Source organism: Conger conger, chromosome 2 (genome assembly GCF_963514075.1).
Source record: "Conger conger chromosome 2, fConCon1.1, whole genome shotgun sequence".
NCBI classification, from domain to species: domain Eukaryota; kingdom Metazoa; phylum Chordata; class Actinopteri; order Anguilliformes; family Congridae; genus Conger; species Conger conger.
Window position 1 is genome coordinate 87496785 of NC_083761.1, and position 26360 is coordinate 87523144.

General features: G+C 46.8%; 1 protein-coding gene across 1 annotated transcript in view; it reads left to right on the forward strand.

Moving 5' to 3' along the window:
- The first annotated feature begins 900 nt into the window (after positions 1 to 900).
- The window catches only part of LOC133121445 (E3 ubiquitin-protein ligase rnf213-alpha-like), a 74470-nt gene continuing 49010 nt past the window's right edge, over positions 901 to 26360 (forward strand). Inside the window, 26 exon segments of the mRNA XM_061230608.1 lie at positions 901 to 980; positions 1380 to 1459; positions 1776 to 1926; positions 2230 to 3216; positions 3303 to 3492; positions 6682 to 6971; positions 7444 to 7703; positions 8202 to 8429; positions 8688 to 8865; positions 9841 to 9896; positions 10206 to 10368; positions 11074 to 11214; positions 11344 to 11442; positions 11545 to 11667; positions 11895 to 12084; positions 12895 to 13068; positions 13715 to 13867; positions 15853 to 16466; positions 17068 to 17224; positions 17709 to 17926; positions 18162 to 18299; positions 18830 to 19000; positions 20305 to 21700; positions 21785 to 21966; positions 22330 to 22485; positions 22741 to 26331. Coding sequence (XP_061086592.1) covers positions 1801 to 1926; positions 2230 to 3216; positions 3303 to 3492; positions 6682 to 6971; positions 7444 to 7703; positions 8202 to 8429; positions 8688 to 8865; positions 9841 to 9896; positions 10206 to 10368; positions 11074 to 11214; positions 11344 to 11442; positions 11545 to 11667; positions 11895 to 12084; positions 12895 to 13068; positions 13715 to 13867; positions 15853 to 16466; positions 17068 to 17224; positions 17709 to 17926; positions 18162 to 18299; positions 18830 to 19000; positions 20305 to 21700; positions 21785 to 21966; positions 22330 to 22485; positions 22741 to 26331 — 9981 coding nt within the window. The 5' untranslated portion in view covers positions 901 to 980; positions 1380 to 1459; positions 1776 to 1800.

Here is a 26360-nt window from a genome sequence, read left to right on the forward strand (position 1 = left end):
CAATATATATTTGGTTGCAGAAGAACTTAATGGAAAGAAGAACAATGGCTTTAATATGTAATATATTTTATATGGTTTAATACAAATTGTGGTGAAAGTGGTGAAATTGTGTAAGATCCGTTTTGTTGTAGAATGTTTGATTTGTTTGATGACAAAATAAATGTAAAAAATGTTACATTGTTTATTTTTCGTTTTCTCACATTAAGCAAATCATTGTACTAAGTAACCTCATAAAGTCATTTTGGGCAATGTGCCATCATTTGACTACGTTCGATTTAATCGATTAATTGGCTGCGTCGAACCAGCACCCTATCGGCCCCGCTGCGTTTGAAGAGGTACGGTTCGGGAAGAGCCCAGTGTGCTGTGGTTGAACATGACGAACCGAGAAATGCCAAAAGTGTATGGAGCTGAAAAAATCGAATGGTCTGAGAAGGAAGCGTCATGTGATTGGGTTCCGCGATAACGTCAAGTATCGTCGCGCGTTATGGCTACGCATAAGGGTGTCTCGTCGTACAACAATGTGCACAGTCATCCACACGCTTTATCTGTTTTCAAATGGGCAAAACAATCAGTTATTATTATTAAAATAATCAAAGTAATCAGATCAGCGTAACTGAAGATGACATTAGTCTTGGCCTTTTTAAAAACATCGCATGAGCATTGCAGACTCATAGTGCAGATGGAATGCCAACGCGAATGACGTTGAGAAATGAAAGCACACTGAACTGTTGACGCGGAGTTTATCCTGAAACGAAACCTAACTTCCAAAGTCGCTCTCGAATGGCGCTTGATTCGTGTGGAAAATCAGACGTATGAGAGGCGGTGGGTGGCTACTTTCTTACCGCTGCAAGCCAATGATAAAGCGACCGATGAAGCGGCGATCTCCTCGCTATGTGCAGAGAGAGAGAGAAAGCAGCTGATCCAGCTGCACAGTACACAAGTTCACGGAAAGAAAACAAACCCACGTACACTGAGGCAAGGTACTGTAAGGCTCATTATTACGGCGTGTGGTGTTAATGGTTATTACGCATACAATTATACAAACAATTACGAAGCGCTGACAATTCGTGAAACTGAATTAATAATGTAGTATTTGGACACTAAATCAACTGTCATAGCTGGTTATCGATGTTTATATGGTTGACTGTTAAATTCAGCGATGGTGATGGCTTTTACAAAACGGCTTAAATATATATTTAAAATAAATGTGTATTTTTGTGGTTTAGTCTATTCAGTTTACTTATTTTTCATTTTACGTCGATTAGGTTGAAGTGCAAGCGGAATAATGAATTATAATTCTGATAAAACTTTAATTGGACTTTGGTGTATTTCGCGTCGACAGTGATACTTTAATTAATTTGATCCCATGTCATTGACAGAAATCAGATGCACAACATTTTTTTTGCATTTCATCTGCGTACTTCCATACTAAGAACTTGGGACAGCGCTGGATGTTGATGTACGTATTTGTTTTGTTCACGCTGCAAAAGCCTGTATTGTATGTTTTGGTTGGTGAATAACGAGACGGGGTATTTTTATATAATTTACAATGATGTTGTCAGTGTTTGCAAACACTGCATATAGGTTTCATTTAATCTGACTAACCTACTGGCCACTCTTAGTGTCTAGTGGAAACGAAACTGAAACGAAGTTGAAAGCGCACAACATGCTAGCTACCATAGCCAACTCATTTTCGCTCTGGGCACTGAAAGAGTAAAAAAAAAAAAAAAAGTATCCAATTACACCTCGACATGTACGTATGTACATGTTCCCAGGTGAGCGGCTTCCAGTGGCAAAACCATGGAGAGAACGCGAGAGAGGCAGAAGGAGAAGAAAACGGACAGCGAGACAAAGTCAGCGAATAATCTGCGCGAAGCAACTCCGAAACGGCCGCACGTGGAGCCTGGTGGCAGCGTTAAAAAGAAGGTGCTGGAAGCAGCCTCTGGCTGAGTGGCTACATTGCCTTACTGGGAGGTTACTGGTTCAAGCCCCAGTGTAGCCACAATGCAGCTGTTGGGGCCTTGACCAAGGCACTTTACACCTGCTTTGTCTAATAAACTGTCACATTGGATAAAAGCATCAGCTAACTAATTGCAATGTAACTTGAGTCATTTAGCTGATGCTTTAAAAAAATAAAAAATAAAAAATAAATTAAAAAATGCAAATTGCATTGCCACTGTGCATGTGATATATTAAAATTCTCCCTTGTGAAACTTTCCCCTTCGGCAGAGGAGACGGAACAGAAAGAACAAAGAAAAGCAGGAGACAGAGAGCGGTCTTGAGGAGAGGGAGAGATTACTGCAGGAGAGAGAGCGAGATCTGCAGGAGAGGGAACAATGTCTGCAGGAGAGATTGCAATGTCTCCAGGAGAAGGAGAAATGTCTGTTACCCACCGCTGCCCCAGAGGCCTGTGGGTACCCAGGAGTCTCTCTGGAGGGCTTGAGGCTTGAGGAGCATCCGGGGAGGGCGGAGACGTCTGACCACGTGGGATTGGCTGGTGCGGTGGAGGAGGGGCCTAACACACCTCAGGATGTAGGACCTTCAGTTCTGCCCTCTCCACCCCCTCGCCAAACTACGCCACCACCTGGTGAAGCTATGCCACTGCTGGGCCAAACTACGCCACCACCTGGTGAAGCTATGCCACTGCTGGGCCAAACTACCCCACCACCTGACCAAACTACCCCACTACCGAGCCAAACTACCCCACCACCTGACCAAACTACCCCACTACCGAGCCAAACTTCCCCACTACCTGACCAAACTATCCCACCACTGAGCCAAACTACCCCACCACCTGACCAAACTACCCCAGTACCGAGCCAAACTACCCCACTACCTGACCAAACTACCCCACCACCTGACCAAACTACCCCACCATCTGAACAAACTACCCCACCTTCTGACCAAACTACCCCACCACCTGCCCAGTCATCTCCACAAACCCACTCCAGAAACCTGGGTGATGTTTCAGACGGTTCCGTCACCCCTGACCCGCAAGGGAGTGGCCCCTCCCGCCAGACCCCCTCTGCTCGGCGGGAGCCAACCAATCAGAGTGCAAAGGATGCTGGGAAAGGGGCCAGCGACCAAAGCGTAAAACACGGGAAGGAGAAGGAGCGGCAGGAGGGCATCATGGGAAGGCAGACCTCCGAAGCTGCTGAACAGCAAAGCCCAGAATCTGGCCCCTCAGAGAGAGAGCAGGAAGCGGGGCGAGATCAGGTAATGTCCTGCCCTCGGTCTAAACCAAACCTGTCTTTTTTTTTTGTGTGTGGTATTTTTACCTCGATTGCTCCATTTTCTTTCAGGAATCGGACCCAAATCCAAACGCAGGGAATGTTGGGAAAAATCCCCTATGTGACGAAGAGGTGGCTACAGGCCCTGGATCATCTGTGGATGCAGCAGACAACATGGAGGTCACTGCAGAGGGGAGGGATGACGAGGGGAGGAAGAAGAAAAGGCTGGGAGATCCAACTCAAATGTACGTCTCACACTATGGTGTCCTGATTCACCCTCCATCTCCAGGGCAGATGCATGTTTACTGAGTATAACTTCAAAAACCCGTCATAGAGTGTAATTAGCCTGTTTAAGAGCATGGCATTAATACTTTATGAACCACACGTAAACCTCCACGACACCTTATGATCGCTGCCATTGTGCTCACAAACAATTATCCCTATTCGCACCCGTGAAGCAGGTTGTTTATAAACGGGTTTCATAACATGTAATAACATTCTTACGAAGGTCATCGTGAAGCCGGATGTTTATAACGGGTTTATAACATGTAATAACATTCTCACAAAGGTCATCATGAAGCAGGGTATGATTAATTTATAACGGTTACGTTATGGTTACGAAGGCTCTGTGTGTCTTTGAAGGCTGTTGGAAGTGTGAGCATTTCCGTGAGACAGTGCTGCTGTTCGTGCTGCTTTCAGCCAGCTGTTAGTGTTATAGAGTTTAATTACTTAAAGGTACAATAGGTAAGATTTTTGTGTTAAAAAAATTGTTACAAGACCATTGTATCCCTTCTTATCTTTGAAAAAGGCTCACTGACATTTTGACTCACCCTCTGCTTGTGTTTATAGTCCTTAAGTTTGGGTTTCAAAATACACAATTGACGGCCTGAAACCCTGTACTAAAGCATAACTGTACAATAATTCAAGCACATTGGTTGAAAATTGGTTGTAATTGCCACAGCCAAATGGGTTGCATAATGTGGTGTTGCGTTTAAAAAGGTTATTGAAATAAGCACAGCCCAATTCTGTTGTTACAATGCTTATGATGTGACTGGATTGACCCGGCACTGTGTCCTTGATGGATTGTGAAGTCAAAGGTTGCTGCTAAATAAATGCAGATTTGTTTTAAAGACCATGTGTATTTGCTTTTTAACATATTTGTTCTATTTAACAGAGCTAAACATTTTATGCAGAACAATTCAACTCTGGTTACTTGGATTTATTTAAGATGTTTGTGCTAAGTTTACTTAAGAAAGTTTTGTCAAGTGTGGTTCCACGCAACTGTATTACTTAAAAGTAACTTAAAGTGGCTGTGTGCTACTGATCTTTTTACCTTACATGAATTGAACATAACATTGTCATGTTCAATCAAAGTAATATTGTTCAGTTGATTGAACGTAAGAATGTTGAATTAATTGAACATACCAACATTAAGTAAGTTGAATGCAACAATATTAAGTTGGTTCAATGTAAGAATACTAAATAAAAATAAACTAATTCAGTTAGTTAGCATGTACTCCATTCACTCTTGTTCAGTTAATGTTATTTCATTTCATTGTAGTGTCTTAGGAGTTACTTAATACAGTTTCGTGGAACCACGTGACAAAACTTTTTTAATTAAATCCAGCAAGAGATTTTTTTGAGTGAATGGCATTTCAACCTCAGCGCGTTTACAGAGAAGGGGAGGGATAAACAGTGTTGTGGTTTGAAGGTGTTTGTTGCTGCTATGCATCTCTTGACCGTTAGAAGTCCGAAATTACCTATTGTACCTGTACTTGTTTTGTTTTTTTTTTACTCAAAAGGCCACAGAATCTACCACAAGCACCTTTTGAAGATTGTGTCACTGTCTACTTCCACGCCATCTTGTCCAAGGACTTCAAACTGGACCCAAAGAACGATCTGGTTTTCATGATGCCGGGGCCACCACTAGGGGACTGGAATTATGGGGCGAAAATGGAAGTCACAGAGTAAGGTTTCGATGAAGTGTGTCTGAGCTACACCAAGTGTGATGTTTGCAGAACGTTTATTAACATTGCACTTGGTATTATAGTGTTAATGATGGCATGGATGGTGCAGTGGGTAGCACTGCCGCCTCACAGCAAGGAGGTCCTGGGTTCGAATCCCCGTCGGCCGGGGCCATGTGTGAGTGAATGGTGTGTGTGCCCTGTGATAGACTGGTGACCTGTCCAGGGTGTATTCCTGCCTTTTGCCCAGTGCATGCTGGGATAGCCTCCAGCCCCCCTGCGACCCTATTCAGGATAAGCGGGTTAAGATAATGAATGGATGGATGGATTTTAGTGTTAAAGAAAATTCAGACAAAGGTTTCCTCCATATACTCCATATACATGAGTCTTAAGATTCATAATTCAAAATTCAATTTTTAAAAACATTTTTACTGCAATATGTTTTTGTCATAAAATGCACTAATGCACTAGAAAATACTTCTGCCAGGTCTCAGGAGGGTAAATGCTTCTGTATGCATTATGATGACCAGCATAGGTATTTAGCAGATGCCTTTCGCCAAAGCAACAGAAGGTGCATTTAGCCTGGCTAGAACACCACCAGGGCCACAGATAAGTAATGGTAGGACTGAAGAAGTGGAGAATCAGGCATAAAATGTACTATGTAGTTGGGAGTTTAGTACTTGAAATATAGACTGACTGCTAATTCAACCGAGGATTAGTACCACATGCTAACCAACCTTTTGTTCTGTGCTTTTGCAGGGATTTAGGAGAACGTGGCTACCTAGTGGAGGCACAACTAATCGCATCAAGGGAGATTGTCAATTTTCCCATACCCTATAAATATGTTGTGTGGAAAGCGAATACACATGAAACCAACTTTGAGCACATTTACAAACACAGTCCAATGGGATTTGTCAACAGGTGCTTATTTGTGAAGAATCCTCTTCTTACCCTGCAAGGTAAACTACTATCCATCAGCTGGATTTAAGATGTCTCACCCAATGCATTTTTATTAGATAGAAAAATATAGACTTATAACATCGGACAAATCATGTGAACTACAACACAAAAGTTAACCAAATGCGTTGATGCTATTGGTTGCTGTTGATGTGTCAGTGATGAATATCATTTCACAGAATTGGCTCAAATCATTTCCAGCAGTGCGACTCAACTCCACGTCCTGCGGGGCCTCAGTGTCTGCAGGCTTTGCTGCTATCGTGCGCTACACCACCTGATTTCACCAATTATTTTTACCTGCTTGGTACAGATAAGCGAATTCATGAAATCAGGTGGTGAAATCAGACACTGCGGGCCACAGGACAGAGTTGAGTCGCGCTGATTTTCAGCATTAAAGTGTGCGTATTGCAGTGGGTGTGCCGCAGATTAATTTCGACACCATTTCCATAGACTTCCATTATAAAATGTGCATCTTGTTACTTCCTCCACCATCTTGGCCCTAGTTTATCTTTGTTACCTGTGTCTTGCAGGGGAGTGGCATCAGTATGATGACATCATATATGCCGAACCGGAGAGAAGCATGATGACCCGCGTCAGAAGCTTTTTTCGTCTGAAGGATGGAAGAGATATCGCTCAGGGGCGCCAGCTAGCCGGGCAGGTCATGCTGGGCACCATATTCAATCTGCTGCCAGGCTGGAGTGCTGTTAACGTGACAAACTTTTTCATTCAGCTTCGTCAGTTCTTTGAAGTTTACAGCACCCCCCTTGTCTTTGAAGATAGGCCAACACTCTGGGGATCTCTTGGGTATGGCCAAGCTCAGGTGAGTTCCTTTGCTTCATGCTGTCAGTTAAAGAATTAAGGATACATTTAGCAGACACAGAAACTCAAATGCATTCAATTTATGCAGATGGATGTGTACTAGAGCAGTTTCAGGTCAACTGCCTTGCTCATGGGTGCAATCCCAATTACCTGGCCAAAACAACTCATGAAGACTAACATTACTAAATGTGTGTGTGTCGACCTCGATGCCTTCTTGGAATAGCTGGTACTCGTACCAAAGCAGTATTATGGTGGTACCTCGTTCTGCCATTATTATTACTATTATATATTATGAATATCTCAGTAGTGGGAGATGTGCCGACGTCGTCAGCGTTATGTGTATGTCGAACTGTCGAGCGTTGGGCCTCCAGTTGTGCTGTGCTGGGGTGGGACATACAGTTACATACCTGTACCATACATGAGCATACACATCGGGATTCTTACTGTGTGTCTCCTATGTTTTTCCTACCCAGGTACAAGGCCTTCTGAAAGAATTCCTGCTGAAAAACTTCGTCCCAGTGGCGCAGACAGATGGGGGTGGAGGGGAACCGTTCCTCAGAGATCCGCTGAAGGCGGGACTCATAACCATGTTGGTCTGGCGTGAGTACCTGGAGCTGACCGGCACTGAGCAGCTCTCCGTCCTGTGTGGCCTGCTGTGCTTACCTCAGAAGCCCAGGGAAGAGCTCTGTGTGTACTGGAGAGACCTGGCCAGCGGATTCCAGGATCCACAAGGGTGCGTGCAGTTTACCGCGGCCATTCCACCAGACTGTGTAATGATGTCTGCGCTTGTGTAACAGATAACTGCTTAAGTCGCACATACATAACTCCAATAACTGCATGACTAAATGTGTAGTTGCACACACACAACTCCAATAACTTCATGACTAAATGTGTAGTCACACACACAACTCCAATAACTGCATGACTAAATGTGTAGTTGCACATACACAACTCCAATAACTGCATGACTAAGTGTGTAGTTGCACACACGTCAAATAATTACCTAATAAAGTGATCAGTGAGTAGATAAAATGCACGAAAGGAGGCTTTGGAGTTCTTTCAGTTGTCTACTGGTCTGAATTGGGTTTATTTTTTTAATCTCTTAAGTAACTTGCTTGTCTTTCTGTCAACATTGTTTGAAAGGCCATTCATTTTAAATGATGAATCTTATTTTATCCTGGCTGTTGCTTGTGTAAGTGAGCTGATATGGGCTCTGCCCCTTTCCCCCCAGTTGGCCGTGGTTGGTGAAGACGTTGGAGTTGTTCTGTGGCCTGGCGTCGAAAGAGAAGCTGGTGAAATGGATCCTGGTTCTCCCGCTCCTGCATCTGTTGAGGGGGGACTGCAGGCCCTTTGAGCAGATTCCTGCTTCTCCACCTGCCGCCAGCAGAGGGCCCAAGGCCTGGGCCGGGCTGGGAGACATCAGTCTGTCTGACGGGCAGCCAGACTCGGAGTACACAAGGTATTTGTGTCCCTGAAGGCTTTTTGATATACCAGGCAACTGTGAGTCTGGTTTATTAGCTTGACTCTCACAGATACTCACACTCTTATACACAGACACACACACAGCCTCACACACACAGCACAGCATGTTTTCATTTTTAAAAATGTGTTACGTGTTCACGTATTGCAATTTCGCACTTGCTACATGACAAAGTCAGGTCATAGGCTGTGTGTCATGGTCATGGTCTGTGCTTTGTGTGTGTGTGTGTGTGTACAGGGCTCTCCTGGAGGTGATGGCAGCACACACACACCTTGTGGAGGTGGACAGGCTCCTGACGCGCTCGTGGTTGTTTCTGCTGGGGGTGGAGGCCATGGAGGAGTTCTGCTCTTCCTTCCCTGTAGACCTCCACGACATCCTTCAGCGGCTGTCCATACAGGCCAAGTTCAAACCCGAGGTGTGTGCCCTGCCCCCCTCCTGACAGATTCTCTCTCAAACACAAGGTATGTCTTGCCCCCCTCCTAAACGGTTGGCATTTATATACAATTGTGTATAATTATGCACAATTGATGCTTCTCATTCACCCATTCACACACACACACACACACACCAATGGCCATTGGCTGCCATGCAAGGCGCCGACCAGCTCGTCAGGAGCATTTGGGGGTTATGCGTCTCGCTCAGGGACACTTTGACACACCCAGGGCGGGATCAAAAAGGCAACCCTCCGACTGCTCTTACCGCCGGAGCCAAAGTCGCCCCTCAGGGGAAGGCAAGGCGCTCTGTAGACCCACAACTTGTTCCCTTCACTACCCCCACTCGAATGCTCTGTGCTGGGTACGATTCCTGCCTCACACCAATGTATTGTCCCAAACATCACATTACTCTCTCAAACACAAGGTGTGCCCTGCCCCCCTCCTGACAGCCAGCTTTCAGTCCGGTGCCCAGTACTCTGTCCTGTGTATTACCTGCTCCCATGTCTGCAGCTGTCCTATCCCAATGGGCCTGCACGCTGCTTACATTATGCATGCATACATTATTCCTACTAACATTAGCTAACATTAGTACCGCTGCTTTGATAGTGGTGTGGAAACATTATTGCTAGCTAATGTTCACAATACCATTGTTTAGCAACCAATAAACTACTGTTCAGCGGAAGAATGCATTTATTATAAAACATAGGTCCATTAAAAATTCTTCTGTCTTTAGTGAAATTTTTAAAGATAAATGTGGTAACCGTTGTATAAAAGCGTTTTCAAACTCAAACCTATGGTATATCGTGGATATCGGCACAGCTAGCGGGGTGGTTAGGCACAACGCGACGCAGAGTTACTTCTTGTTCCATAACGCTTAATTATACAGCGGATAGGAAATATCCTTTATAGTGGTAATATACATATTTATATGTTGTGCATTAATCATTATGTTACAGGTAGTGCAGCAGCTGTTGCTGTTTCTCAGCAAGTCCATCAAGGAACAGAAATTTGGGTAAGAAAGATACCAACTCAGGCTGACTCCATTTTCTCACATTCTCCTGAATATCTAGGTATAGTTAGATATTTCTGTTGATGTGTAAATGTAGCATTTTATAGTTTATCAGGCCTGTGTACACTGAGGGCTGTGTCTTTCAGTAGGTCACCTCCAGGCTTCAGTCGAGTTTCTCACTCCTCTTTCAGAGGATGGATCCTTAAGTGTTGTGATTGTCCCAGTCCGTTTACAAAGTTGTTTCAGCACTGAAACTGCACCAGAATGCCAATGTTGCGAGAGAAACAACTCGTTGTTTCCGATGCTTTCCAGGTGCCATGACGGCAGCTACGGGAAAACGTGCCTGGCGGTCTCACTGAAACTCTTGGAGAGGATGTGCCAAGCTCCCACGGAGCAGCGCTCCCACAATCTTCCCACGGCGTGTGTGGAGCTGGTCTTTGCTGTAGCGGAGTTCACTGCCTGCTTTCCAGCGGAAGTACGGAATTTTCATGGAATTTTCTCAGACCCAGATTAGTTTTTACTGAGGCATCTGGCAGGCGCACATCCAGTGCTCTTTGCTTCCACTCCTCACGCAAGTAACGCACACCTGAGCTTCGTAAATAACAAACTGTAAGCAATTTTGGAAAGGGAGCCAATTGAGAAATATTTAACGTGGCATTCTCTGTAATTTGATTAGAGATTCCCTTTGATGATTAGATTTCCCATGCTCAATGCATTGTCCATAATATACATAATATCATAATATGATAATATATATGAGAAAGAAACATACCTTTAGGTATTCTGAAGTTCTGAGGCCACATGCTCTAAATGCTGCAGTTATTATTCAATTCAATTTTATTTGTACAGTGCTTCTCACAGCAGACTGTCCCAAAGATGCTTTACATGGTAACAGAAGGGAAGGAAAATATCAGCCTCAAGTCAAATAGCCCAAATAGCATGTAGAAAAACCCTCAAACAGTGGCGAGAAAAAACTCCCCCGATGGAAAGAAATCAGCGGAGGAACCCGGCTATAGGGGGATACTCATCCTCCGCTGGCCTACAGGTTGAGATGGTAACAGTTGAGGTATTAAAGTAGCAGGTAATCTAGAAGGTCCACACGGATGGACATAGAGTCTGCGTTATCGATTGCTCGGCGTGTCTGACAGACAAAGTCTGGTTTTTTGTGAATGTGCTTCAGCACTCTGAGCTGAGCTGCGGTGCCAGTGAAGAGCTGGGAGAGGTGCTGCACACCATGAGGGGCTGGATGAGGAAGACCTTCAACGGCAGGCTTCTGCGCACGGACAATCGGTGCACTTTCACTTCCAGGCATGAAATAGAGGTGTGGTTCTGTTGCACACATTCTGCGATATTTACCCAACTGAAGTGGTTTACATTTGCATTTCAGAGAGCACAATTGCTTTTACTTAAGTTTTTTTTTTTTTCTGTCGCACACTAATTTCTGTTTTAGGCATGGAACAACATCCTCTCACTCTCCTGTGGTGGAGAAGAGTTCACAAGGTACTGGAGGACAACTCTTCTGAATGATTTTGAAGGAAAATTGAAGCAGGTACTTTAACAGATCATTACACTCACACACAGGTCTATATGTACGTGTGTAAACAGTTGTACCTTGGTTAGTGTGGATTTACTGTGCAAATGTGGCCCTCAGGAGCATAGCATGGACCAGATTGAAATCTACTGCAACCAGAATGAAGAAATGAACAGGAAGTTCCCAACTTTAAGCACATGCCTGGAGAAATACGCCCTGGAGGCCGTCACCTCTGTTTGCAAGGTGTGTGTGTTTGAGTGTGTGAGTGTGTATGTTGTTTGAGTGTGTGTGAGTGTATGTATGTTTATGTGTGTATGGTTGAGTGTGTATGTTTGAGTGTGTGAGTATGTTTGAGAATGTGTGCATGTTTGAGTGTCTGTGTTTGGGGCTGTGTGAGTGTCTGTGTTTGGGGCTGTGTTTGGGGCTGTGTGAGAGGTGTGTTGTGACTCTCTCTCTCTCTCTGATCACAGGACAAGAAGGAGAGTTCCCTTTTTGAGCAGCTGAGGCGTCATGACTTAAGGAAGTTTGGGAAACTGGTGTCCGCCCTGGTCCTGAAGGCGTGGCCCTGTGCAGCCAGCGGGGCCTGCCTGGAGGGGGAGGAGGCGGTCCTGGAGCATCTCCTCACCTGGTCCGCCGCTAAGAAAATCTTCCAGCTGCAAGGTGCCTTAGTGCTGCGGGCAGAGCCAGTGAGACCAGCTGCAGCACTGCTGAGACAGAGCGCAGTCCGGGCCGGAGCCTTGCCACAGGCTCATAAACACACAGACAGGTTCATTCCAAGGCAGATCATTACATTACATTACATAATTGGCATTTGGCAGACGCTCTTATCCAGAGCTAGACTAGACTAGTTAGACTAAGAAGGAGACAATCCTCCCCTGGAGCATTGCAGGGTTAAGGGCCTTGCTCAAGGGCCCAACAGCTGTGGGGATCTTATTGTGGGTACGCCGGGATTAGAACCACTGACCATGCGTGTCCCAGTCATGTACCTTAACCACTACGCTACAGGCCGCCCCATCATAAGAAGCAATCATGTTCCTTCACAGCAATTTCACTTAAAGAGTAATTGCACAAGCTATTTCAGCCTGGCTCCGCCTTCTACACATTTTTTCTAAATTGTGTGGGTAGAGTAGGTGCGCCCATCTCATTTGCATAAAGTATTTTCTAACCACTCAAGTGCTGGCAGTTTTCTGGTCCGTATTGTTCTGTAACAGCTGGTTAACAGTGGTTAACTGGACATCTGGTAAATTTTCTATATGTATATGCAGCAGAACACACTTTTTCGGCCAGTTTAAGTTGGCCAAAATGATATTATTTCATAGATGTTTAAATAATGGCATGGATTAAAATGATTTAATCCATTTTCCATCAGAGTCTGCATCTCGAATGACAGCGACCCCCAGTCAGTATTTACTCCGTGCTCCAGGCCTTTGTCTCTGAGTTCACATCCCGGTCTGTTCTTCTTCTTTTCAGGAGCAGACGGGAAGCTGAACGACCAGCTGACCGATGTGGCCAGGGAGCGGATGTCTGTGGCGACGTCGGTCTTCAGCACAGTCTCCAACGAGTTCCTCAGAGGAAACATCGGGATGAGGAATCTGAACCGGATCCTCCAGAAAAAGGACAGATTTCTGGAGCTGCTGGACATTGGTACTCCGGCTGTTTTTCCTATTTGCCGTTGCTCTAAAAGTCCCCAGCAGTGATTGGTTAAAATCTGACTGTGAATGCACATGAGGCATATTTCTTGAATGACCCCCCTGCAGTGCAGGTTTTGCTGGGGGCCTCGCTGTGCTAAAAGCCTGGGTATTGGTGACTCAGTGACTGTGCAGCTCAGCTGGTGGACTGCAGTCATTACATTATAGGCATTTGGCAGACGCTCTTGTCCAGAGTGACGTACAGTTGATTAGACTAAGCAGGAGACAATCCTCCCCTGGAGCAATACAGGATTAAGGGCCGCTGTGCAGATTTTATTGTGGCTACACCGGGATTAGAACCGCCGACCTTGCGTGTCCCAGTCATTTACCTTAACCACTATGCTACAGGCCCCCATGAGATCTAAAACTGTAACTCAGCATTCCCAAATCTGGAGATAATGATGAAGCAAATTATTGTTTAGGAATAATTAAGGGTTGTCGTGTCACTCAGGAGAAAATATACATTGTTGTGTGCTCTTGGTGATATGGCGTTTTTATTGTGACGTATTGAATACTTCAAATGCAAGAACAGACTGTGTTGTGTCCCTGTGCGTGAGAAATGCTGTGCACGTTCATTAAAATGTGATGTTTTCTCTGTGCAGACGGCCTGACTGTGAGTGAGACGTGCAGGAACTCTGCGGCCGTGAAGAGGCTTCTGAGGTTCAGGCAGGATGAGGTGACGAGAATCAACCACCAGAGGGAGCTGCTGAGTAACCTGCTGCAAGTGTGCCGGAATCTACAGGAATACGTCTCAGGTGTGTCTGTGTGTGTGTGTGTGTGTGTGTGTGTGTGAGTGTGTGCCAGAATCTACAGAAACACGTCTCAGGTGTGTGTGTGTGAGTGTGTGCCAGAATCTACAGGAACACGTCTCAGGTGTGTGTGTGTGTGTGTGTGTGTGTGTGTGAGTGTGTGCCAGAATCTACAGGTACAGGTCTCAGGTGTGTGTGTGTGAGTGTGTGCCAGAATCTACAGGAACACGTCTCAGGTGTGTGTGTGTGTGTGCGTGTGTGTGAGTGTGTGCCAGAATCTACAGGTACAGGTCTCAGGTGTGTGTGTGTGCGAGTGTGTGCCAGAATCTACAGGAACACGTCTTAGGTGTGTGTGTGTGTGTGTGTGTGTGTGTGTGTGTGAGTGTGTGCCAGAATCTACAGGAACAGGTCTCAGGTGTGTGTGTGTGCGAGTGTGTGCCAGAATCTACAGGAACACATCTTAGGTGTGTGTGTGTGTGTGTGTGTGAGTGTGTGCCAGAATCTACAGGAACACGTCTTAGGTGTGTGTGTGTGAGTGTGTGCCAGAATCTACAGGAACACGTCTTAGGTGTGTGTGTGTGTGTGTGAGTGAGTGTGTGCCAGAATCTACAGGAACACGTCTTAGGTGTGTGTGTGTGTGTGTGTGTGAGTGTGTGCCAGAATCTACAGGAACAGGTCTCAGGTGTGTGTGTGTGTGTGTGTATGTGTGAGTGCGTGTGTGAGTGTGTGCCAGAATCTACAAGAACACGTCTTGTGTGTGTGTGTGAGTGTGTGTGTGTGTTTGTGCCAGAATCAACAGGAACACGTCTTCGGTGTGTGTGTGTGTGCCAGAATCTACAGGAACACGTCTTAGGTGTGTGTGTGTGTGTGAGTGAGTGTGTGCCAGAATCTACAAGAACACGTCTTATTTGTGTGTGTGTGAGTGTGTGTGTGAGTGAGTGTGTGCCAGAATCTACAAGAACACGTCTTAGGTGTGTGTGTGTGTGTGAGTGAGTGTGTGCCAGAATCTACAGGAACACGTCTCAGGTGTGTGTGTGAGTGTGTGTGTGTGTTTGTGCCAGAATCAACAGGAACACGTCTTCGGTGTGTGTGTGTGTGCCAGAATCTACAGGAACACGTCTTAGGTGTGTGTGTGTGTGTGAGTGAGTGTGTGCCAGAATCTACAAGAACACGTCTTATTTGTGTGTGTGTGAGTGTGTGTGTGAGTGAGTGTGTGCCAGAATCTACAAGAACACGTCTTAGGTGTGTCTGTGTGTGTGAGTGAGTGTGTGCCAGAATCTACAGGAACACGTCTTAGGTGTGTGTGTGTGTGAGTGTGTGTGTGAGTGAATGTGTGCCATAATCTACAGGAACAGGTCTCAGGTGTGTGTGTGTGAGTGTGTGCCAGAATCTACAGGAACACGTCTTAGGTGTGTGTGTGTGTGTGTGTGTATGTGTGAGTGTGTGTGTGAGTGAGTGTGTGCCAGAATCTACAAGAACACGTCTTGTGTGTGTGTGTGTGTGTGAGTGTGTGCCAGAATCTACAGGAACACGTCTCAGGTGTGTGTGTGAGTGTGTGTGTGAGTGAGTGTGTGCCAGAATCTACAAGAACACGTCTTAGGTGTGTGTGTGTGTGTGTGTGTGAGTGTGCCAGAATCTACAGGAACACGTCTTAGGTGTGTGTGTGTGTGTGTGTGTGTGTGAGTGAATGTGTGCCAGAATCTACAGGAACACGTCTCAGGTGTGTGTGTGTCTGTGCCAGAATCTACAGGAACACGTCTCAGGTGTGTGTGTGTGCCAGAATCTACAGGGGCATGTCTTAGGTCTGTGTGTGTGTGTGTGAGTGTGTTTCAGTGTTATGTGGTTCAAACACTGCTCAATTTTATGTGGTTTTTAGTGTTTTATTTTGTGTTATAGCACTAAATATTGTAGCTCTAGCTGGATAGTTGTTGATACTTTGCAGCACGTGCAGGTTGAGTTCAATGCTGCGCTCAATGTTGTGCGAATTGCAGTGGATGTGGAGGAGCTGGAGAGCAGACTCGGAGTGATCGTGGAGGAGAAGAGGCTGGACGAGTTCTTGGAGGTCCATCAGCCTGACACCATTCCCTCCGAGACAGCAGGCGCGGTCGCGTGCTTCGACCTCCCGCGCGGCCTGCGGGAGATGGCGGAAGCCCTGCACATGTTCCGGGACAGCTTAATCTTCAAGAGGTGCTGGGAGAGCGAGGCGTGGGGGCTGTCGGCCGGCGACGCGGGCGCGGGAGAGACGGGCGCGGCCCCCGTGACGCGGGCCTCTCTCGCTGTCATTCACCACGCGGTGTTTCAGCCCTGCTACCGCAGGTACAGAGACATCCACGACAACCTGAGAAGCGGTGGGCTCACCCTGCAGGAAGTGGACGACGTCTTTGAGGACTACAAGGACAAGTATGACGAGCTGACCGAGGACCTGCAGATTATGCGTAAGATTCAGCCGTCGGAGAACAACCGCTGGATACATCAGCGGGTGCAACAAATCGAGCAGTACCATGAGCTCCAACTGGCACTGGAGTCTGCCAAGGTCATCATGGAGGTCAAACAGACACTCCACCTTCAAGGAGACTTTCACATCGTGGACACTCTGCTTGGTGCTGTGAGTGACCGTGACTTTTCAATATTTCAGTTAAAGAAACCCAAAATCCTCAGTTGGCTTCTACTGCTTTTATAACAGGAAAGAGGCATTTGAATTGTTTGTGCTTATCTCAAGATTTAAAAAAAAAAAAAAAATTTGTCTTTGGCTTTGTCTTTGTCGCATGTCTGAGGTACGAATGCATCAGGGATAGAGGTAATCGGTAGCCGAATTTCAGTTATCCATTATGTCAAACGCCCTTATTCATATCAAACATTATAGGTTAGGTGTTTTATCATGTGTGCTCATGGCCCTGTTCATGCTTTTCAATGAAACTTCAATGAGCTTTGTAAGGAGAATCTCGATTCAAAATGTAATTTAGTCCAGAGATAGGCTTAATCTGGAACTGGCCCTACATGTTCTAATTTGTTCAGTTAACATCGTGGTTGCATTCTTGTGTGTCCTTGTTTCCAGCTACTTAGGGTTTTGATTAGTAACTGAGGGTTTTGATAAGTCCTTTAAAATGATGTACAATTCACAAACAAAATTTGTATCTCCGATATAAGCATGTAAGCCGCAGATACGGTGACATTGTTTCCTAATATAAAGTGTATTCTGTATCCAGACTGATGCAGACTTTAAGAAAAAGACTCTGGATTGTATCAATAATGACCTGATCAAACTGAAGAAGGAGGTGGCCATGACAACGGAGCAGAGACTGTGTCTCCAAGAGATCTGCCTGAGGAGAAACTTCATCGTATGGGTGAAAGAGGCTCTGCAGGGTGAGAGTGAGCGCGAGAGAGAGCGAGAGCCACAGTTCCTCATGTTGGCCACTAGAGGCCACCTGCAACCCTCGTTTCAGTCCTACGCTGTGTAAACTGATGCCATCATTATATTAGTAGTTCTCGTTAGGTCTGCGTGTCTAGTTAGTTTAGGTTATTATTGTTTTCAGTTCCTTGCTTCCCTCATGTCTTTGCTTGGTCTTTTGTATGAACTTCACCAGTTTCTATCCTGTCCTTTCTTAGTGTCCTTAGTTCTCTAGTCTCCCACCCTAAAACATTTGTACCATATTAACTACATTAATACAGACAGTATACCACCATGGATATAAACTGTATAGTATTTCCTGTTGTCCATCTGTAACGATCTATAAGAATATTTGAAAATGGGAACAGGTCGTACAACTAACCTAAGTCCTTCAGTGTTAATGTAGTTACATTTTAAATGACAATGTTAAATGTTAAATTCTTGCCTTGCTTTCTGCAGATCTGAGTGAGGTTAAGGTGTTTGTGGACCTGGCCTCCATCTCAGCTGGAGAGAACGACCTGGATGTGGACCGGGTAGCCTGTTTCCATGACACCATGCTGGGATACTCATCTGTGCTGTATGAGCTGAAGCCAGATGCTGGATTCCGGGCCTTCAAGAAAGCCCTTGAGAAACTATTCAAGGCTCTCAAGAATGACAACAGCCTTCCCAATAAACTGGTGAGAATCAGACTTTTTCACTGTTGACTTCCAAGTCTCATTTCTATAAATTTTTTGCTGAACAAGACACAGTACAACCTGCGCAGTATGACCACGTATTTCCAGGAGATTGCAAGTCTCTTGCAAGCGTCAGGGAACGCAAATGCCAAAGATGTGCCGGGAGACTTGAGATGTCTGTATATTACTTTTTTTAAATGTATGTAAGTTTATTTCATTTATTTATTTCATTATTCAGCGAGACACAGCGCGTTACCTGGAGTGGCTGAAGACAGTGAAAGAAAGCCATGGCTCTGTGGAGTTCTCTTCTCTCTCTCTGGCCTCTGACATCAACAGCAAAGGCCTCTACATTGTCCGTGCACAAAGCCAGAAAAAGGTAGGGTTCCGTAAGTGAGTTCCATCTGCAGGCTGCAGTGTCTGCAGATTTAACTCCAGCCCTGGAGGGCCGCAGTGTCTGTAGGTTTAACTCCAGTCCTGGAGGGCCGCAGTGTCTGTAGGTTTAACTCCAGTCCTGGAGGGCTGCAGTGTCTGCAGATTTAACTCCAGTCCTGGAGGGCCACAGTGTCTGCAGATTTAACTCCAGTCCTGGAGGGCCACAGTGTCTGCAGGTTTAACTCCAGTCCTGGAGGGGGCGCAGTGTCTGCAGGTTTAACTCCAGTCCTGGAGGGCCGCAGTGTCTGCAGGTTTAACTCCAGTCCTGGAGGGCCACAGTGTCTGCAGGTTTAACTCCAGTCCTGGAGGGCTGCAGTGTCTGCACTGGAGAGCCTCCAGGACCAGACTTTTAGGTGCAAAGGTCTACAGACCTGTGTGGCTGTCTATCATGTAAGATCATTAGTTCAATCCTCTGGAAAGTGAATCACCTGTGATCCCCTGCGCACCTGTCCCTGTCGCTCTGTCTCACGGTAGCTGACCTTGGACACGACTCTGAAGCTGGAGATTGTGGAGGAGACACAGCAGGAGGTGCAGGGCGTCAGCTCCTACTCGCTGGAGGACCTGCGGGAGCTTCTGAACAAGCTGATGCTGATGTCAGGAAGAGGAGAGCAGGGGCAGAGGGGAGAGGTTGACCGCTTTTCAGAGGTACGGTCCTGGAGTAGACAGGTCTACCACTTTCTGAGGTTCAGCTCTGGTGGGGATGGTCAACCATTTGCTTTGAGGTATGGTTCTGGAAAGGAGAGTTCCACCACTTCCTGAGCTACGGTTCTAGGGGGGACGATCAACCATTTGCTGAGGTGCAGTTCTGGAGGGGAGAGGTTACAATGATTTCTTAAGTACAGTTCTCAATGTAAGAGGGGAGTCAGTTTTTGAAGTACAGAAGAACATAGAACCTAATTTATCTGAATCCCACAAGAATAGTCGTTTGGGAAACAGAAAAGTTTGGTTAAGCGAGACACAGATTAAAATAACATAAAAAAGCAGTTCCTAAATCAATCCTAGTCATTTCTTTAAACTTCACCACAAAGAATCATATTAATAGCCTGGATTAATTAATAGCCTCATATAAATAGTGTTATTTATTCACAGTATGTGCGGTAGGCAATGTTTTCTCGCCATCGCCATGATTAAACTAAGTCTTTAAAATAATTTTGTCAGCCGCATATGGAGGGCTACAGAGAAATTAACATATTAATCATAAATAATACCTGACACTACTTACGAGATATCCCACCTCTCCCGTAAGATATCCCACCTCAGCAATCTCCACCACAGGTAGAAATTAACTTTTGAAACTACTTGATCCAGTCGTGAATTGAAAAACTCACGGTAATTGATGCACTGAAAAGTCTGGGGGAAACCCCTGCACCCTCTCGCTCCTTTGGACATAATTTGCAACTGTAGTTTGCTTGAGTAGATTCTGTCAGGCACTATGCTGGAGATACACAAATCCAATAAAGAAATTTGTATTCGTTGACTAGCGTGTGCGACTAGATTTGATTAGATTATCACTTTGGTCTCCACTGTGAAGCATATTCTTTCGTACTTTGCACCCACCATTTCTTGACTAGACTACAGTAACTGGTGAAAAGCCCATTCAGTAACCCGGTCATGGAATAATTTGATTTGGATATGGCGGAGAGTGTCTGTCACTTATACTTGGCAAGTGAGTGCTTCCTCCACTTTCATCCTCTCAACACAAGAGACACATTTAACGGAATAATTAAATTAGAATGAATTGGTCTGAAAATTCTAACACCGGACTGTTTGAAGTATTGAAAAAGTTCCAACATTTCCATGTAACATGAAACACTAATAATTTTTTTTTATGTTTTAATGTGGCATCAAAAGATTAAAGTCTAAATCAGGGATGGTCTTGAAAATTAGCTCTGTCTAGACACGGTGGTCTTACAAATAAAAAAAAATGTTTTGCCATGTTTTTCTATCAGGTCTTCTCCAGTGTCCAGAGAATGGCCCTGGCCTTTATCGACCTTCACGCTGCAGGAAACCCCCTGTTCCAGCACTGGGAGGCTAAAATCAGCTGCCGACCAGACAGCAAGGCCGGCATCGTCATGGACTTCCACCTGAGAAGTGGCGTGGGAAAGGTTGCAGTGGAGGGCGATGTGCTGGAGCAGCTGCCAGAACAGTGCAGGAAGATGGAGCAATATCTGTCCACCTGGAAGGACTTCATGAATGAGCAGAGGTCCACTCATTACTACCTCAACTACTACATGGCGGACCAGGTGGTCTACCTGTGCGATCGGCTGAGCCCAGGGAAACATGGTCCAATGCTGGATGGTCAGGTGATGACCATGCTCTCCTTCATCAGACCTGGCTGCAACGCTCAGGGATTGAGGGAGATGCTGTATGCATTTGGGGGAAATTCCCACAGCAGAGGTGCATTGCTGGAGCAGCGAGATGAAGTTGACATGATAAACTTTTCAGAGGAGGAAGAGGAGGAAGAGGGAGAAGAGGAGGAGGATGGAGAAGAGGAGGAGGATGAGGTGTGGGAAGAGTCTGTGGAAAAGCAGGAGGATGGAGACATGGAGACATGCGACATGGATGTTACATTACAACAAGCATTCAGTGGAGGAGTGATCAACACAATCCAGGGTCCCCTGGGTCAGACTAGCGGCTTGGGACAGCTGGATCTGCTGTGGGACACCTACATGAGTGACATGAGGGGCTTCCTCCCACACACCATGGACATCCCAAGCCTGGGGAAACTGCTGGGACAGCTGGCCGAAGAAGGAGAGGAAGAGGAGGAAGAGGAGGAGGAGGATGAGTGGAGGGAAGAGGTGACGGTTGTGAGGAGGAGCCTGCCAGGCGGATTCTCCATCAGCCAACCGAACCTAGTGGTCTGTCCTCCAGCTGAAATCCTGACCTCCTGCCTCTGCATCTATATGGCCAGTGAGCTTGAGCCGCTGCCTTCTTATGACGAGGTGCTCCTGTGCGACCCCGACACCCCCTACCAGCAGGTGGAGCTCTTCTTCCGTCGTTGCCTCACGGCAGGCTACAGGGGCCAGAAGATCTATACCCTCCTCCATGCGGACCGTCTGGCCTACGATGTGAGCTTCAGGGCGGAGCAGCTGTTCCAGGCTCTGAGCCTCCGGTGCACTCATGACTACAGGCTGGTGATCATCTGCAGCTCCAGCAGGGAGGATGCCTACCTCCCCTCCGCCTTCAGCCAGTACCGCCTCCACGCAGTCCCTCGGGAGCCCCTGCAGCGGGTGCGGGGATACCTCTCCCACCACTACACCGTCCAGCAGGAACAGCCTAGTACGGCGGACGTCTTTGAAGGCAGGCAGTTTGTTGGGGTCGTGTCATCCAATCGGGCGGGAGTTGGTGAGTGATGATAAACGTGTCTGCTGCCCCCTACTGGTATACCCATATTGTGGTTTCAAAAACATATAAACATCTTATTTTCAGGTAAATCCCTGTATATTCAGAGGCTGTACGAGAAGCTGCAAGAATCAGCCGAAGAGGTCACCATGCTTAAGTGCATTCGGTTGATTGAACCGAAAGTCAATGAAAATGCCATCCTCAGGTCACTGCTCAACCCCCCTGAAGGGACGGACCTAACTATCTTTCATTTTAATGTAATGTCATCGGTAAGGACTTTCTGTGCAGATTTATGATAATATTCTATCAGAATTGTCAAGTTGTAGGTTGCACAACGTATTCCAGAAAAACTTTAAACGTAGACACAAAAGATGTAAATAAAGCCCCATTAGTCAACGATTGAATCCAGGCCACGCCAGTGTTGATGATACCCAGCAGCTCCATGGCTTATGAGAGGGTTAGATAGTTTGGGGTTGGTTCTGTTTCATTGCTTTCTAGTGACCCGCAAACTTAGCTGTAGTTTGTGGCGTTTTGTTCCCTTGAGCAATTATTGTTTATTTATGTATTTATTTATATATGTTACTGTTTATTATTATTAAGTGCGGTGAGAAATGTTTTGTCTTGTTATTCAGGTGCAGAAAGGTTTGCATGAGTTTCTGTTCCGACTGCTGATCCTCCGGTACCTGATGGACTCCGAGGGCCGGATGTGGAGGTGCAGCAAGGGGCAGCTGTACCTCATCGAGATAATTCGGTCCGCTCAAGATTTGCATCGACATGTCCGTCACGCAGTGAGTTTTTGTCATTTTTTGCAGTATTATTGCAGTGTTGTTTTATAATATTTTCAAGGTGAAAATCCAGCATAGTATGCCTAAGTGTCTTCTTATGGAGATGACATAGATTTGTGCTATCATGAATTAATAGTTGAGGCCACAGCAATAAGCTGAATTACAAATGATAGGGGAAAAAGGGGAAAAGCACAAAAACATGGGCTGACCATTCTGTACTCAGCTTATTACACTTAACCTGTTTTCTGTCCTTGATAGGGTGCACATGAACACTTTTCTTTCCTGGATGTTTTCCCAACGATCACCTGCCGCCCCCCTAAAGAGGTCCTGCAGCAGGAGATGAGGAGGTTGGATGGTATTGTTACACGAGACCCTCTCATGGATGATCAGGAGTTCAGAAGCGAAGCCTACCAAAGGCCCTACCAGTATTTGACCCGCTTCCACAAGGGTCAAAACCTGGACAAGTTCATGTACAGGGGTGTGGAAGGTACCCATGCAGAGTGCCTGCAAATTCTGTTCATCTTCTGTGGAGTTGTGGATCCCTCCTGGGCAGAACTGAGGAACTTTTCCTGGTTCCTTAATGTGCAGCTCAGAGACTGCGAGACTTCCATGTTCTGTGATATGGACTTTGTGGGAGACACCCTCCAGGGCTTCAGAAACTTTGTGGTCGAATTCATGATCCTGATGGCCAAGGACTTTGCCACACCTTCTCTCAGCATTTCAGATCAGAGCCCTGGGGGGCTCCAGGTGGACCTGTCTGGGGTTAACGAGGAAGACCTGGCCCCCTTTCGCATCCGCAAACGGTGGGAAGCGGAGCCACATCCATACATCTTCTTCAATGCTGATCATCTATCCATGACATTCATTGGCTTTCATCTGCAAAGGAATGGGCGGAACAGCGTGGATGCTGTCCATCCGACCTCAGGGGCAGTGATCAAGCGGAACATCATGACTGAGCAGCTTTACCAGGGCCTCCAGCTCCAACAGGTGCCTTTCGATGTTGACTTTGATGAGCTGTCCAGGGAGCAGAAAATCAAGCAGCTCTGCAATGTGCTGGGTGTCCGGCAGACCCTGGACCCTGACAAGACCTATGAACTCACCACCGACAACATCCTGAAGATGCTGGCCATTCACATGCGGTTCCGCTGTGACATCCCCGTAATTATCATGGGCGAGACAGGCTGTGGAAAGACCAGACTCATCAAATTTCTGTGTGAGCTGCGGAGGGCTGGGACTGACGCACAGAATCTAACCCTGGTCAAAGTTCATGGGGGGACTACCTCAGAGATGATTTACAGGAAGGTAAGGGAGGCGGAGGCCAAGGCAGCCATCACCAAACGAGAGCACAACCTTGATTCTGTCCTGTTCTTTGATGAAGCAAACACCACAGAGGCTGTGAGCAGCATCAAGGAGGTGCTCTGCGATAGGGCGGTGGAAGGTGAACGCCTCGCTGTGGGCACGGGCCTGCAGATTATTGCTGCCTGCAATCCATACAGGAAGCACTCAGACGAGATGATCCAGAGACTGGAGTCCGCTGGCCTGGGGTACAGGGTCGGGGCCAAGGAGACTGAAGAAAAGCTGGGATCCATCCCTCTCCGGCAGCTAGTGTACAGGGTGCAGGTGCTTCCTCCTAGCATGATCCCACTGGTGTGGGACTTTGGACAGCTCAACGACCAGACTGAAAAGATATACATCCAGCAGATAGTCCAAAGAGTGGTGCAGGCCAGCTCCATTGGCAATGCGTATTCAAGGATTATGGCTGATGCCCTGTCAACGTCGCAGAGGTACATGAGATCAAGGAAAGATGAGTGCAGCTTTGTCAGCCTAAGGGATGTGGAACGATGTTTGGAGGTATTTGTTTGGTTTCTCAACAACCACACTCTGCTGTTCAGCAAGCCCCAGCAGAACCAGGAGGAAAATAAACAGCGGGACTTGACGATGTCCTCTGTTGAGAATGAAAGGAGAGACCCTGTGGTTTGGGCACTAGTGATGGCTATAGGTGTGTGCTACCATGCTTGTCTGGAGAACAAGGTGGCCTACAGGGAAGAAATCTGCAAGAGCCTCCCTAAAGGGTATACGCCACAGAGGGTACTACGTGAAATCACTCTGGTGCAGGACAACCTGCTGAGTGGTGTTCCGCTGGGTAATACGATTGCCAGAAACACAGCGCTGAAGGAGAACGTCTTCATGATGGTAGTCTGTATCGAACTGCGCATTCCGCTCTTCCTGGTGGGCAAGCCCGGGAGCTCCAAGTCTCTGTCTAAGACGCTGGTAGCGGATGCCATGCAGGGCCAGGCTGCCCATACAGAGCGGTTCAGGAGATTGAAGCAGGTGCACCTGGTGTCATTCCAATGCAGCCCCCACTCTACACCAGAGGGCATCATCAATACCTTCAAGCAGTGTGCCCGCTTCCAGGAGGGCAAGAACCTGGAGGAGTATGTCTCAGTGGTGGTACTGGATGAGATTGGTCTGGCAGAGGATTCCCCCAAAATGCCCCTGAAGACCTTGCACCCTCTGCTCGAGGAAGGGTGTATCGATGATGAGCCACTGCCTCACAAGAAAGTAGGTTTCATTGGCATATCAAACTGGGCCCTAGACCCAGCGAAAATGAACAGGGGTGTTTTTGTGTCACGTGGGGACCCAGACGAAAAGGAGCTGATCAAAAGTGCCAAGGGCATATGTTCATCGGACAAGATGGTTCTGGAGAAAGTTCAGGATGTATTCCAACCCTTTGCACAGGCTTATCTGAGAACCACTGAGGGCAAAGGATTTTTCGGCCTGCGCGATTATTACAGCCTGATAAAAATGCTGTTTGGCTTCTCCAAGGCTTCCAAGCAGAGGCCCAGTGCTGAGCAGATTGTGGAGGCTGTCCTGAGGAACTTCAGTGGCAGGGATGATATGGATGTAGTGAGCATCTTCACTAAAAACATGGATATCAACTCAAACCTGGAGAAAGCGGTCAGCACCATCGAGCTTGTGAGGAAGAACATCTTCGCTATTGACACTGAGTGCCGATATCTGCTGGTCCTGACCAAGAACTATGCTGCCCTCCAGATACTCCAGCAGATGTTCTTCTCTGACCAGTCCCAGCCTGAGATCATCTTTGGCTCCAGCTTCCCCAAAGACCAAGAATACACCCAGATCTGCCGCAACATCAACCGGGTGAAGATCTGCATGGAGACTGGTCAGACTGTGATCCTACTGAACTTGCATAACCTCTACGAGAGTCTCTACGATGCGCTCAACCAGTACTATGTTTGTCTTGGAGGCCAAAACTATGTGGACCTGGGGCTGGGTACCCATCGCGTGAAGTGCAGAGTGCACCCCAACTTCAGGCTCATCGTCATTGAGGAAAAGGAGGTGGTGTACAGAGAATTCCCTGTGCCCCTCATCAACCGGCTAGAGAAGCACTACCTGGACATCAATTCTGTTCTCGAGACTGACCAAAAGGAGACCGTGAAAGAGCTTGAGGAATGGGTGGAACAGTTCATCACACCAAAAAATCAGTACTCAATGGCAGCCCAGAGGCAAAAATACCAGTCACCTGATGTTTTCATTGGGTACCACTCTGACACCTGCTCCTCAGTTGTCCTGCAAGTGACTGAAAAGCTGAAACAAGAGAAGGAGACCACTGAATTCCGGAGGAGGGTCCTGGAGGAGGCCAAACTGATCTTGCTGAACTGCGCCACCCCAGACTCTGTGGTCCGGCTGCAGGACACGGCCCTCCCCAGCACAGAGGCCGAATCCCTGAGCCAGGTCTACTTCCAGGAGCAGCAGCACAGCTGCCTGGCCGAATTCATCCTATCCCACACACACCTGGAAGGATGGTGCAACTCCCACATCACTGAGGTATGTACGTGTGGTGCAGTGCTACTCTG